Source organism: Tenrec ecaudatus, chromosome 4, assembly GCF_050624435.1.
Source record: "Tenrec ecaudatus isolate mTenEca1 chromosome 4, mTenEca1.hap1, whole genome shotgun sequence".
In the NCBI taxonomy this organism is placed as follows: Eukaryota; Metazoa; Chordata; class Mammalia; order Afrosoricida; family Tenrecidae; genus Tenrec; species Tenrec ecaudatus.
This window is the reverse complement of record NC_134533.1, coordinates 10,320,250-10,335,369: the sequence shown is the minus strand read 5'-3', so window position 1 is coordinate 10,335,369 and position 15,120 is coordinate 10,320,250. Positions and strand designations below refer to the sequence as shown.

Here is a 15,120-nt window from a genome sequence, read left to right as displayed (position 1 = left end):
CAGCGGCCTCTTTGATGTCGGGCAGGAACGCCTCCCGCCCCCTCTCCCAGCCACCGCAGCCGCCCGCCCACCGCCCACCGCCCACGACTGCTCCAGCCCTAACACCGAGGGGGGGGGGGCGTTCGACGACCTCTAAGGGGATGCAGCCGGCCTGTTGAGAAGCCCCAGCTTGGCCCCCAAGCAGCCGCGGACATTAAGCCCTGCTTTTTCCACCCATCGTGTTCCTAACCACGAAAGATAATAAGTATAAATAGTAGTAGAAATACAGAATGTTTAGGGGCAGGCACCACAATTTAGCTCAAGGCTTGGTCTCCAGTTCTTGGCCTAGGACCGAGGAACTCGCTAGATACTGAAAATTTACCCCTAAGCCATCCTGGAAAGTTAGCCTGTAAGAGGTGGGTTAAGCACTGCTACTAACCACAGGTCAGTGGTTCGAACCCATGCGCTGCTCCTGAGGGCAAAGACGAGGCTGCCTACTCCTACAGACATTCTCTGAAACCCTCAGGGGGGCAGTTAGCCCCTGCTCTAGAGGGCCGCTATGAATTGCAATCAGCTGTCAAAGGAGCTCACCTGTGTGTCCTCCAGTTTTGGTGCGCAATCGCTCCTATCATCCCTGCCCCCACCTGTACCTGGTGCTTGGCCCACGTCATGTGGCAACTGGGCAGGGAGGGGACAAGGGCACTTCCTGAGAAGCTAAACTCAAAAGTTAACCCACTTCCATCAAATCAACCCTCACTCACGGGCTGATAAACTGAATAGAATGGCCCACGGGGGCTTCATGGAGGAAACCACACCTTTCTCCCTGGGGCAGCTGCTGGGGTGAAACCATCAACTTTCTGGTTAACAGCCAAGGGCTTTAACCACTTCGCCACTGGGGCTCCTGGGAGGGGCCCTGAGAGAGGAAATCTTACAATGACAGGCAGGGGAAGCATCAGACGCCCCTAAGCCTCAGAAGCACTGGGAATTTCTTTTGGGGATGTGAAAGAGGGTCACCTGTGGCCTCTGAAGGGTGTGGTTGTGGACACTGGTCTGGAAGCCAAACCAGCTCATGCGCCTCCTGGGCAGGTGGGCATCTGGGCAGGCTTCTCTTCTGTTCTCCTGGGACTGGCTTGGATTTAGCGAGGGGGTTGGGAGGAGCCCAAGAGCACCCGCTGGACCTGGGAACACACGCTCCTCTTCACCCCCAGCTACTGGCAGTAGGCAAGCTCCTGCCACATCCAGCTGCAAGCACAACTGGGGTCAAAGGGCTGGCAGGTGCAGAAGAGCCCAGTCCACACGCCACCTGAGATTGTCCTGGAGGCGCCACTGATCACCCACTCCGCACTCCAGCTCCCTTTTCTGAAGGAAGCTTCCAGGCTAGCAGGGGCTGCTGCACCGGGTTCTCTCTGGCCTGGAGGCAGCCGTGTGCACAGACAGAGCTCAGAGGCTGCCAGGGTCAGCCCCGGGAGCTGCTTGGGGCAGGGAGCTGAGTTCCAATCCTGAGCGGTGGTGTCTTACCCTACGGGCTGCCTGGGCCCTTCGACGCTCCCACCCAGAAATGATGACATGGCGCGCGTGAGGCTGAGTCTTGCTGTAATTGGGGGGAACTGGGCTGCAGCGCATTTGGCAGGTTGAGAGTCACCAGCAGCCAGTGGTGGGGGCTGTGCCGGCAGCAGAGGGGCTCAGGGCCCCCTGCCTCACATGGTGGAGAGGAAGAAGAAAGATGGAGGGTTGGTCCCGGGGTGGGGGTGGGGGTGGGGGGCAGTTATCTTCCTGTCCTCCGGCTCAGGAAGGCATCATTTCCCCTCGCTGCCGAAGTTCCTTTGGGGGAAGCTGGGAAGGGTTTATAAAAACTCCAGGTGGAGGCGGCCTCTCCCACTGCCCCCAGCTGGCCTCTGCTCCCTTCTCACCACTTCACAGCACAGTCCAAATCCAGAACCGTGTACATTTCATGGGCCGTAGGCGGTGAGGAAGGGCAGGATGGCCAGAGGCAAGCCAGGGGCCAGGGGTCCGAGGGGCAGTGGCCATTCTCAGCAGTTCCAGGGAAAAGGGCCTTTCTCCCCACACCTTGCCCAGGCTCAGTGACAGCACAGGCCGCCTGCCTTCCCAGAAGCCCCGGTGGAGTGCCTGAGAGCAGACAGGGCTCAGGCAAGGAAGACCACAAAGATGATGAAGAAGACAATGAGGATGAGGAAGATTTTGACCATGAGCCACCGGTTGGAGGTGACGGACTGGAAGTACTTCAGGATCTCTGAGTGGGCAGCCTCCACGTCCAGCTGGGCTCCCAGCACATTCTCGTCGATCCTAGGGGATGGGCCAGGAGGAGAGAGAACATTAGTAGGACACTTGACTGCAAAGAATGTAGTTGGATGGACATGCATGGATACGGAGGGCGGGGAAAACATGCACGGGTGAAAGGTAGGTCTGCATAGCCGGGTATTGTAATGGCTGTTACTATGTTGTACACCTGTGGAAAACCGAGCTGGCCAAAGGCGTGTGAGCCACATATTTATACCAACAACAAGGAGAGCAGCTGTTGAGGCTGCTTTAGTACATTTGGACACCTCCCAAGAGCAGCTTCCTTGGCTTGGAGGTTCAGAGTCAGGGTTTCAGGAGGCAGCCCAGTTAATTGGCCTCAAAAGTGGTTAGTCAGTGCTTCTGTTCAACCTGCTAGCAGGGCGGTGCCTAAGTTCTTCAACGCTCGCATGGAGTTGGGCATGGAGCTGTGTAAGGCACCACATCTGGTCTCTCTTCCCTTAGAGCAGCAGAAGAATGAGTTGGCACAGGAGGGGGACAGGGAATGAACGGCTACTTGTCTCCTTGGCCATCGGACTCGAAGGCCTGAATGGTGCCCTGCCACTATTTGTATATCCTTCAATCAATTGCTCAATGATCCCATTGAACACTGATCAAAGGGGAGAAACTGTGAAACAGAGTGTCAAATTCTCTTTGACTCCAGCCTTCCTAGAGCTATCGAGAGGGGATGAACCCCTAAAACTACAGCCCCGAGCAAAACTTTAAGCTGGAAACCAAAACATCCCCTTGAGGTCTTCTTAAAATGAAACAATCATTTAGCTCCACTAGTAAAGAAAGTCACCGCTAGCCTGGTCAGTCTGTCCTACTGCGGTGGCTTGTGTGTCGCTGTGATGCCGGAAGCTGTGTCACTGGTATTCCAGGGCAGGTTCACCCAGAGGGAACAGATTTCAGCAGAGCTTCCAGACTCAGCACACACAACGAAGATGGGATGGGCCTCCTACTTCAGGGACGCAGCCGCCGAGGGTCCTATGAGCAGCTCTGGAGCACTGGCAGATACGTCTGAGCTTCACGAGTGGGAGCAGGCCATGTGCCAGGCAGTGCCGGGGATGGGCCCTTCGGGTCGGGAGAGACTGCGGATGTGACCTAAGAGGAGGGGCACACCCTGGGGACATGGATGGACTGAAGCCTGGGGGAGTAAAGTCCTCTGGATCTTCACTGGCCGGTGGCGTGTGGCTCGGGTAAGAAGAAACGGCTAGGAAAGTCTGCTAAGGATCAGAACTTGGAATGTACAAAGTGTGAATCTTGTGGTGATGAGTGTGCGGCTCTTCTTGATGTGACGGAACTGCTGAAGTGTCACCTTGGTGAATCTTATGCCAATAAAACCATTGGGCGGAAGAAAAAAAAACGGGGAAAAATCAGATTTGATGCAAAGATGACAGGAGACCTGATGATCTGGGGGAGGACCTTCATGAAGCAAAAGGTCATTCAAAAGACACAGAAGAAGGAAAAGATGGAAGTGGGTGTCAAGAGAGATTCTGAAGCTTGCTCTTCATCTAAAGCAACGGGAAGCACGCTGGAGGTCAGACTGGAATAGAACATTTCAGAGGGCAGCTCTGGACGACAAAGCCAAACAGAGCGAAACGTGCAAGGACCTAGAATTAGAGATCCAAAAGGGATGAACACGCTCAGCAGATCCGAAACGGAAAGAACTCAAGGAAAAAAAGCAAAAACAATAAAAAAATTTTAAAAAAAGCAAAAACAAGCCTCGAGTTGCAATCTTTAAAGATTCTAAGGGCAAAAAATAGAACGATGTAGGAAGTACCAAGAAGAAGGAAAGAATACACAGAGCATTATCCTAAACAACCCCCAAAACTCATGGACGTTAAGCCATTCCAAGAGGCAGCCCCGAGCAAGAACGATGGCACTGAGAGGATTGTAGGCATTGATGGACGCCAACTGAAAGGTTTCAGCAAGCTGACGAAGCACTGGAAGCACTGGTCTATGCCAAAAAATTTGGAAGGCAGCTACTTGGCCAACTGGAAGAGATCCATGTTTGTGACTCTGAAGAAGGCTCAAATTATAGTACAATATCGTCGACAGCGCACGCAAGCACCATTTTGCTGAAGACCATCGGTCACAGCAGCACATGGACGGGACCTGCCAGAGGTGTGGTCTGGATGACGAGGAAGATACGGAGCGGGGATAACCATTGCTGAGGTCAGAAGCGTCTTGGCTCAAAGCAACGAGGACCAGAAAGATGTGTACTTGTGCTTTCTTGACTGTGTCAGGGCACGTGCCTGTGCGGATCCTACCAAACGATGGATACCCTTGAGACGAGTGGGAACCCTAGAACACGACATTGTGCTCCTGGGGAACTTGTGCCTGGATGGAGGCAGTTGAGAGAACAGGAAAGGTGTACATCAGGGTGGTATCCTCTCATGATCTTTATTCAGTCTGCACGCTGAGCCAATCATCAGAGAAGCTGGATTATATGAACAAGAGCGTGGCATCCGGGTTGGTGGAAGGCTTAGTACCCACCTTCGGTGTGAAGATGACACAACCCTGCTTGCTGAAAGTGAGGAGGACTTGAAGCACTTGCTGAAGAAGATTGAGGATTGCAGGCTTCAGTATAGATTACAAACTCATTGTTAAAAAAAAACCAAAATCCTCACAGCCGGACTGGACTGTGGTAGTTACATAATCTGGTGTCAATTTGAGGATTAAGAGTGTAGGGGTGGAGCCTAGCCAGGATACAGCCAATGAGGCCTCTGTGTGGGCATGGCCTTCTCCTGAGCATTCTGGGAGATCCTGATTATCCTCCTTTGAGGCAGGAGACACACTCTTATCTGCTCACTCTCTACGGAGAAGACACATGGCACTACGCTGATAGACCCCATGCCCTGGGAACTGGAGAAGCCACATGGAGACCCCTGCCAGTGCCAAGATGCTGCCAATGCCACTGGACCCACAAGACTTCCCACCCACTGTCCTGAAACTGTCCTGCATTTGGTGTCATTGCAGGTCTCTGGTGAGTCTGGAGAGGGCTTTATAAATTGGTATCTGACATATGGGCTAATATTAGACTTATGGACTCGATCTGGACTGGGCTGGGATGTCTTCTCAGTATTCAACTGATCTTATATATAAAGCTTTTTCTTTACAGATAGGAACTGGAAACACAGGGAATCCAGGACAGATGAACCCTGCAGGGCCAGGGGTGAGAGTGGCGAAACCAGGAAGGTGGGGTAAAAAGGGGAACCGATTACAAGGATCTACATATAACCCCTCCCTGGGGAACGGACAACAGAAAAGGAGTGAAGGGAAATGTCAGATAGTGTAAGACATGGCAAAATAATAATAATTTATAAATTATCAAGGGCTCATGGGGGATGAGGAGCTGATACCGAGGGCTCAAGCAGAAAGCAAATGTTTTGAGAATGATGAAGGCAACAAATGTGCTAGTGTGCTTGACACAATGGATGCATGTATGGATTGTGGTAAGAGTTGTGTGAGCCCCCAATTAAAAGATTTTTTTTAATAAAAAAGCTCTTTCTTATACACATATGAGTGCCTATGAATTTGTTTCTCTACTCTACCTGGACTAACACATGGACCAACAGGTAACAGCATGATAATCTGACAGAAGACGGAAGTTGTCGGGATGTGTGGTGCTTGGATCCACAATCAGTGCTCCCGGAAGCAGCAGTCAGGAGTTCACATGAAGCACCGCACAGGGTAAACGTGCTCATGCGCTTTGGACACAGCATCAGGAGAGGCTGGGCCCTGCAGAAGGACATCACGCTCGGTCAAGCAGACGGGCAGTGACAAAGAGGCGGCCTCAGGCAAGATGGACGACACCGTGGCTGCGGTAGTGGGCTCGCACTACGAGCAGCCGTGGAGACGGTGCAGGGCCTGTGGGTGTTTTGTTGTAGGCGGGGTCCCTGTGAGCGACAGCCAGCTCCAGGGCCCTTAGCAACACCAGCAACAGGAGTCAGCAGATCCCTGTCGGCAGCCTCAGCTGCAAGGTGCAGCTGTCGTGTTAAAGCAGGTGGAGCAGCAAGGGGAAATCAGAATGAAGAAACAAGTGGCAAACAAACGCATGCAAACGACACCGACACTAGAAAGGCTGGCAAATCTCAGACAGCCGGGGCTGGCTTCAGGGCAGCGAATCAGACTTGACTCCCTGCAGGAGTTCTCAGCAGGGAAGGCGCCCCTTTGAGAGAGAGACAGACAGAGAGACAGAGAGACAGACAGAGAGAGACAGAGCGAGCTAGCTAAAGGTCTTTTCTAGTCAACTTGCACCGCGAAAGGCGACCAAACAGAACTTCTGATCTTTGCCAACAAGTCCCTGGAACAGCGAGGCCTTTGTGAGCTGGGAGCACGGAGGAACCTGCTGGAGCCTCCCAAGCACTCTGGGGGGAGAGGCGGAGGGCCAGCGGCTGCCAGAGCCCCCAGGTCCTAAGGAACCGTCTCAAGAACGGTAGGGCTAATATAGCTCAGAGTTTCACACACAGAGCCTGGCTTGTACGGCAGTCCCACTTGATGTTGGAGAGGCTCTCTAAGGTCCCAGGCTTCCCAGCACAGGGCTAGAATTCCATTTCTCCATGTGGGTACTTTTGTTTTCTTATCCCAAGTCAGGTTTCAATGCACCACTGCCTCCGAGTTGACTCACAGCAGTCCGGCCCTACAGGACAGAGCAGAACTGCCTCTGGGTTTGGGCGATGGATACTCCCCAGAGGACGGGCCCCTGGAGACTCAGGGCATGGGAAATGTGGCTGCAGGGGAGCTGATTCTTAGAGGGGGGTGGCTCATGGTTACACAAGTTGGGTAAAAACTGGGGGGCGGGGGGGGGTAAAGTCTTCTGGATCTTTATTGGCTGATGGTGACTGATTCGAGGGCAGGAAAAGCAGCTGCAAAAATCTGCCAACGATTAGAACTTGGAATGTGCACAGTATGACCTGAGGACATTGGAAGTGGTCACAATGAGACGGAATGCACACAGCTCGACACCCCAGGCACTGGGAAGCTGAAATGGACCGGCACTGGCCGAGACAAGCTTTGGATTTACTCTGTCCGGAATAACACGATCAAGAGGAATGGCCCGGCATTCATTATCCAAGAGGATCCTGCAAATCCCATCATGAAGTACAATGCTGTTGGTAGGAAGATCCTATCTCTTCAACTTCAAGGAAATCCAATCACAACAACTATTATTCAAATTTAGGCAACAATCACAAAAGCTACGGACTTCAGTCAGAAATTGACCCAAAGTTCAGTCACGAAGCACTGACAATCACTGGTGGTCACCAGGAGGAAGGACCAGTAGTGGGAAAACACGGGCTTGGTAACAGAAATGAGGCTGGAGATTGCATGAATACACTTTGGGAAACCAACGACTTGTTCGCAGCAAATACCATTTTTCAACAACACCTACACACGGACTTCCCCAGATGGAATACACAGAAATCAAGCTGACTACAGCAGTGGGAAGACACCGTGGAGAAGCTCTGTATCAGCTCAGGGGCCGGCTGTGGGGCAGACCCGCCTCACTCGCTCACAGTAGGTCTAGGACAAAGCTGAAGAAACGGAAAACTTGTCGACGACCTTGGATCTATCCCACCTGACTTTCAAGAACCTCCCAAGAACCGATTTGAATGGAGGTCCAATATCCACCTGCAACCTTCATACTAAACCTATAAGTCTACGCATATAGATCTATTTCCCCACTGTCATATGGAAATATATTTACATATGTGCATGCCTGTACTTAGACCTCCATAAATGCCCTTTGCCTCCTAGTTCTTTCCTCTATTTCCTTTGACTTTCCTCTTGTCCCACCATCATGCTCGGCCTTCATTTGGGTTTCAGTAATTCCTCTCGGTTACATTGCCCTTGATCAAGCCCTACCAGGCCTTCTACACCCTCCTCACCATCGATTTTAGTTCCCTTGTCCCTGGGTTTGCTAACACCCACTTCCTTTCCCTGCCCCCCCCCCCGCCTCCCATGTCCCCCAGAGCCATTGGTCCGGTTGTTTTTCCTCCAGACTGTTTATCCTGCCTATCTTATCTAAATAGACCTGAAGATAATATTATGCACAAAAAGCAAGACAGAGCAAAATAAAGAAAAACAAAACAACAACAAAAAAGGCTGTAAATAGTTCAAGGTCTCTTTAATTAGTATTAAGGTAGCAGATGAGCATTGGGCTTCTACTCAAGTGCTCCTTCAATGCAAGAACACTTTGTTCTATTAAAGCGACACTCCGTGAAGCTCACCTTCCCAACACGATAGCTGAAGACAAAGCAGATGCATATGCAAGTGTGGTGAAGAAAGTTGATGGATTCTGGCTATCAAAAGATATAGTGTCTGGGGTCTTAAAGGCTTGAAGATAAACAAGCATCTATCTAGCTCAGAAGCAACAAAGCCCACATGGAAGAAGCACACCCCAGCCTGTGTGATCACGAGATGTCGAAGGGATCAGGTATCAGGCATCAAAGAACAAAACATCATCACTGTGAATGAGGGGGCATGTGGAGTGGAGCCCCAAAGCCCATCTGTTAGGCAACTGGACATCCCCTTACAGAAGGGTTGTGTGGAGATGAGCCAGTCAGGGTGCAGTGTAGCACCGATGAAACCTACAACTTTTCTCTAGTTCTTTAATGCTTCCTCCCCTCACCCCCCACTATCATGATCCCAATTCTACCTTATAAATCTAGCTAGATCAGAGGATGTACACTGGTACAGATAAAAACTGGAAACACAGGGATTCCAGGACAGTTAAACCCTGCAGGACCAATAATGAGTAGCAATTCCAGGAGGGAAAGGGGAAAATGGGGGGGGGGGTAGAAAGGGGGAACCGATCACAAGGATCTACATATAGGCCCCTCCTTGTGGGACGGATAACAGAAAAGTAGGTGGAGGGAGACATCGGACAGTGTAAGACATTACAAAATAATAATAATTTATAAATTATCAAGGGTTCATGAGGAAGGGGGTACGGGGAGGGGGCATAAAAATGAGGAGCTGATACCAAGGCCTCCAGTAGAAGGCAAGTGTTTTGAGAATGATGACGGCAACAAATGTACAAATGTGCTTGACACAATGGATGGATGGATGGATGGATGGATGGATTGTGATAAGAGCTGTACGAGCCCCCAATAAAATGATTTAACAAAGAAAAAAAGAACAGGTAGAAAGGCCTGGCAATGTACGGTACTTCCAAAATTTAGTCTAGGAAAAGGTTATCCCGGACAGTGGAAGCCCAAAAGACATTAGCAGGGTCCACACATGGAGTAAGTCTCGGGGAAACTCCTGATCATAGCCGAGGGTCATTAAGAACTTGGCTACCAGACAGAGAAGATTTTAAAGTCAATTATGGCAAACTTGGCCACATTAAAATGGAATCGCTTGTCACTGGATCTCCCTTTTGACCCATTCTAAAATGGTTTCAGATTAAAAAACAGGGCAGGGTTATACATGAGGAGTCAGCCGCTCTTGAATGCCCTCTGCCTGTAGCCCAGGGTGGTGAAGAGCCTTGCTGACATGTAGATGACATGCAGATGCAGTGGGGTTAACATTCTACACCTTATCGCCTGATTTCCCTTACGTTCCATCCTAAATTCCCTCTAGTGTTCCGCGTTTTCTGCTTTCTTTTCAGTTGAGGTTTTTATTGTTACTTTGTTACTGTTTGTTCTTTGTTTTGCTTTTAATGTTTTCTGCAGATGAAAGGCGGGACAGGTAAATCTAGAGAGACAGTAACTGGATGCATGGTTCTTTGTGGGTATGGCCGGCGAGGATGGGGGGAAACGGGGAGCTAATAACGATTAAGCTCAAGAATGAAGAAAATGCTCTCACATCTCACTCTTCCTGATGTGACTCAACTACTGAATCGTATGCTGTGTGAACTGGGGTTGGGTGGGAAGCTGTCCTGTCCCTTTTCTCACTCATCCCACAGAACCTGAGGCGTCTCCTCCATGCTTACAATTTCACCAGGTCTCTCTGACTCTCAATTCCTGGCCTCTAGCTCAGCCTCTCTTCTGCGTCCAATGCCACGTGACCGTCCCAGGAAGTCTGCCGCACAGCATGTCCTGAACTAGCCCCAACTCCAGTCCACTTCCTCTGGTGTCTAAACTTCCTACTGTGGTACAGGGCATGGTGAGCTGCCCCTGCCCCCTCCACCTCCAGCCCTGTCTCTCACCATGCCCACGGCCTCGCTGTCCACCCTCCTGGAATGCACAATCTCATTTCTGAACTGCATTTTCCCTTTTGTTCCCCTTCGCTGGCATGCTCCCTGAGTGTTTGGCTGGCATCCGTTCTGGGAAAGCCCCTGCCCCCATCAATGAGAGGGGCCTATCCTCAGGTCCCTCACCCTTCTCCCTCCCTGCCTTTATCAGAGTGAGCTGTGAATGTGAGCTTCCTGCTCTATCAGTCAGCTGGCTTCCCTAACAGACTGAGCGCCCTCCCCCCCCCCCCCGCCCCGTCCGCAGCCCTAGTGAGGCTACCTCACAGCGACAGATGTTAGGGACGCCCACAAACAGATGGACACTGACCCGGAAGACAACAGCTTAGGATGGACACTTCCCCGAGGGAGACGAGGATGGAATCGAACACGTCCTCCAAGTTTAAACACGTGCATTTGGAAACAGACTCGCGTATGGACTCTGATTCTGCTCCACTGGCTCTCCCACGTTCTAATATTCAAAATACACCGGCGTCTGAGGAGCTCTAGCCTCCAGGGCCTGACCCTGCCAGAGGTTCACTCAGCCTCAGCTGGGTCACAGGAGACTCAGCTGGCTCTCCCGATTCCGGCCCCAGACGCCTGCACACCCAGGCCATGCTCGAGAGTCCACTCGGCCCTGAGTGTGTGTGCCCAGCTGGGCCCTCCAGAAGCTGACCCCCTTCTTCCAAAGCGTCTCTGGTGAGTTCGGAGTGGTAGGCAGGGAGTCCACAGGTGAGCATGTTAGGTTAGGCCACACAGGGACTCCTGCTTAGTGTGCATTAGCTCGAGAAACAAACATCCTTTCAGTTAGTGGTTCCCAAACCTGCTGGCCATCAGACTCTCCTCCTGAGCTTGTACAAAAAAGATCTACGAATTCCTGGCAGCCCGCTCCACTCACACCTGTGAACACAGAACCTCTGAGTGTGAGGCTGGGGACCTGCTTTCCTTGTCTGGCTCAGGGTCAGAGGTGAGGTGCTGGGAACCTGCTATGCAGGAACGGCGGTGCTGGCCCAGTTTCCCCTGACCCACACAGCCATGGAGCAGTAGGCACGAGATGGCACAGTCGCTCTGGGTGCTGTGGCGAATAAAGATCAACCAGGATAGGGCCTGGCCAGAGGGTGAGAGCCAGTGGACAGGAGTGTGTCAACCAACCCAGGAAGTCCTCAACGCCCCAGAGCTCCTCTCCTTCTGCCTGACTGAGAAGACTGGGCTCGGGAGCACTGGCACTGCCACACCCCCGTCCTCAAGGGCCTGGACCACAGAGCCCGCCGTCCTCCATCCCCGGCACAGAACGCCCGGGACTCCCCTCTTCAAGCCACATCCTCAGGCTGCAGTGGGCCCCCTTCCTCTCCTCTGACACTGTTCTCATCACTGCCGGCCACTCGCAGGAAGACGGGGCTTTCCACTCACGTGAGCAGTGACAGGCTGGCCCACAGGGACAGTGCTACCCAGTCCTCCAGGGCTGTGATGACCAGGCATCCGGCGTCCATTAGATGGCAGTGAGTTTGGGTTTCAGTTGGGTTAAAACGTTAGCACCTCAGCCTTCCACCTACCTCCCCTTTGACCCACTTTAAATGTGTTCCACTTTTTCCTAGTTCGCTTTATTTTTCTTCTTCAGATTGAGGTGGTTTTTTTTGGCTTTTTGATTCTATTTTGTCTGTTTCTCTGGACATGAAGTCCAGGAGAGGTAACCCTACAGAGGCAGTAACTGGACTGCGTTTCCCAGGGGCGTGGCAGGGGCAGCTGGGTGGACGTGAGAGGAGCTACCACTGGGAATGTCCTCAAACACTGCACTAGAAGGGGTCAGTAAACCCCCGTCCACAGGGGTCCCAGCAAGGAAGAATTACAAACAGCAACAACGCTCCTGGGCCAGCCCTGCTGCAAACTGCTGCAAGAGCGACATCCTCTGAAAGCAGTAGGTGCTAAGTACGGCTCTCTGCAGCCGGACTAGGAAGAGCTGCAGTTCATACCGTTGATACAGGAGCGCTCTCTTGATAGAAACCCCTCCCCACACCCTCTCAGAGAGCCACATTAAAACAGACTTGGCAGTGGGGCAGGGGTGCGGGGAGGGGTGCCCAGGTGGAGCACCGGCCGCGGTTAAACGGTCCTCTGATACTGAACTGTGGACCTGCGACCCCGAGCACTTGTCCACACGGGTAGGGCTGCACCACCTGAACCACGAGCCCACGGGAAGCCACGGACTGTGGTCTTAACGACACAGGCATGCCTCCTGCTGTGGGCTCTGCTTTCCTGCACGCCGCAGGGGCTGCGCTTTCAAACAGATGCAGCGTCTGTGGAGCCCCTGTGTGGGCCAAGTCCACGGGCACCATTCCCCGCGGCTCCCCCCGCCCCAGGAGTGTATGCTCACACTTTGTAACTCTGTGGTCCACTGTGGTCACCATATGGTCACCATATCACAAACTCTTTCATCATAAGGCCCCAGCACACTGCACACACAGCAGCAGAGGTAAACGTTAACTATTAAACTCATACAAACCCCAACACTGTGTGGGACTCACTTCACTGGGCTCTGGGCCGGAACCCGCCGTCTCTTATCATTGCCTTCTCGACCTTAAGAAAGGGGTCCCTGGAGTCCAAATTTGAAAAATCTCCTCATTTCCCACCAGCTAGTCTGCTTCCCCGAGGGAGCCCTGGCATCATAGGGGTGACACACTGGGCTGTGCTCTGCAAGGTCGGCAGTTTGAAATTACCCGGTGAGCCAAGGGAGAAGACGGGGTTTTCTGCTCCCGGAAACAGTGACGGGCTCGGAAACTCCAAGGGGCACCTCTGCCCTGTCCTATCGGGTCACTGAGTGGGCATGGGATTGATGGCTAGAAAGGGGTCTATTCCACTGTCTGAGTCCTCTCTCCAAACTCCACTCCCCCAAGTGTTTGCTGGCATCCCTCAATGACGCCCACTTCATCTCGGTCATGCAATGTACTGGCCAAGCCTCGCTGCCTGATATTGTGCTTCTGGCGATGCTTGGCAAGCTCCCAGGAGCACCACGATAGCCCACAGAGAAGCTAGAATAAACAGCTACCTCAGTTCGGCCAAGGAAACTGCCTGCTGAAACAAAAATACCCACACGCCAGAGGAACGCTGACAGAAGCCCAGGATCTCGATCCTGTCTCACAGATTTTGCTTGCCATTGCCATCGGCCCACACCCGCGAAATCCACCCATGACCCACATTTACGAGCGACAGCGGGGTGGGGGCAAACCCCACCCTGACCAGCCGTGGGGAGAGAGCACACAAGGACTGCTGGCAGCGAATATCATCGCGCTGGTCACCAGAGAATCAGAAACTGTAGAAAGAGAAACAAGTGGAATTTTTGACATTGACACATTTTGACCAGAAAAAGCTCACCAGATGGACTTAACAGATTTTGGAAACTTGCTGAACTTGGATATGGTAAATATGTGAAGAAATAAAAGATGATCTCTTTCCCACCTTTCTTTAGAATAGTTCATTTTAAAACAAAAAATTTACTGCACAGAGTTAGGGAGAAGGCATTATTTTGTTGATATATTCTTAGAATCTAGATTCTATTGACTAGAATGAAAAAAAAAAGTGTCTACTACGAGACTTATAAAATATCTAGATGGAACCACCACAGAGGAGGGAAAAAAGGGCTGAAAGTTCTTCCGTTTTATACAAAGGAGTAGCTCGATTTGAGCTTTAACTAGACAGTAAAAATTAATAATGCAGTCATCCCTAGAGCAACCACCTAAAGATAGAGGGAATAAAAACAACAGCAAAACTTAAAACAAAACTCAGGGAAAAAAAAACAACAAAACAAATTCACTGCCACTGAGTCCACTCTGACTTACAGGGACCTACATAGCTCAGAGCAGAATCTCAGAGCCCCGGTCGGTTTCTGAGATGAATTCCCCCCCCCCCCAACATTTTTATTGGCACCTAATCCACATGAAGACAGCAACTCTTTCTGGGAGTAGTAAGTCTCAATTTCCCGCCCCCCCCCCCCCCGAAGAAGTGCCAACCAGTCTACAAGAGGATGAGCAGGCGTCGGTCACAAAAGTTAGTCCACTTCTCACTTCTTGTTTTCGTAAGCTATTAAAAAGCAGCTTAGGGGAAACTGGGAACAGACTGGACACGGACCGGATAGCAGGTCCTATCAGAAAACCGCTCATTCATTCGTTAACCACGGCGGGCCTTGTGGTTAACATCCCAACACGCACCCGCTCTGCCCCCAAAGCTCCGACAAGTGAAAATGGAACGCTAGAGAAATGTTCTTAACTGGTTCAGAAGGAAACAAGAAAGGAGGAACTGAGGAACCCAAAGCAGAAGGCACACGGGAACCAACTCTGGAGGAACCTCGGGGGCACCGTGGGTGGGTCCTCTACTCCCCAGAGGAGTTACAGTGTCAGTGACCCATAGGGGCGGTTCTACCACCCACCATGGCAGTGACCCTGCCGCCTAGCAGGAACAACGCCGTAAACGTGCTTGTGCACATGCCCCTGGAATTCCCAGCTTCCGGCTTGCTTGGTGGTATCAGCACAACGTCTCACAGCTGATCAATCTTTGCTCCATTTCATTTTCTTTTCTTGGCTCCTCCGATACCGAGTTTCTGATTCTTTCTCCTTCACCAGCTGTGACCCTCCTTAGCTTCCTCCCAGGACGGAGACTTCAATCCCAAACTCAGAACTCAG

At 51.8% G+C, this 15,120-nt stretch overlaps 1 protein-coding gene across 1 annotated transcript in view; it reads right to left on the bottom strand.

Annotated features, from left to right (window-relative positions):
• Positions 1–1,555: 1,555 nt before the first annotated feature.
• The window catches only part of STX5 (syntaxin 5), a 31,264-nt gene continuing 17,699 nt past the window's right edge, over positions 1,556–15,120 (bottom strand). Inside the window, exon 11 of the mRNA XM_075545574.1 lies at positions 1,556–2,283. Coding sequence (XP_075401689.1) covers positions 2,124–2,283 — 160 coding nt within the window. The 3' untranslated portion in view covers positions 1,556–2,123. The remainder of the gene's footprint in view (positions 2,284–15,120) is intronic.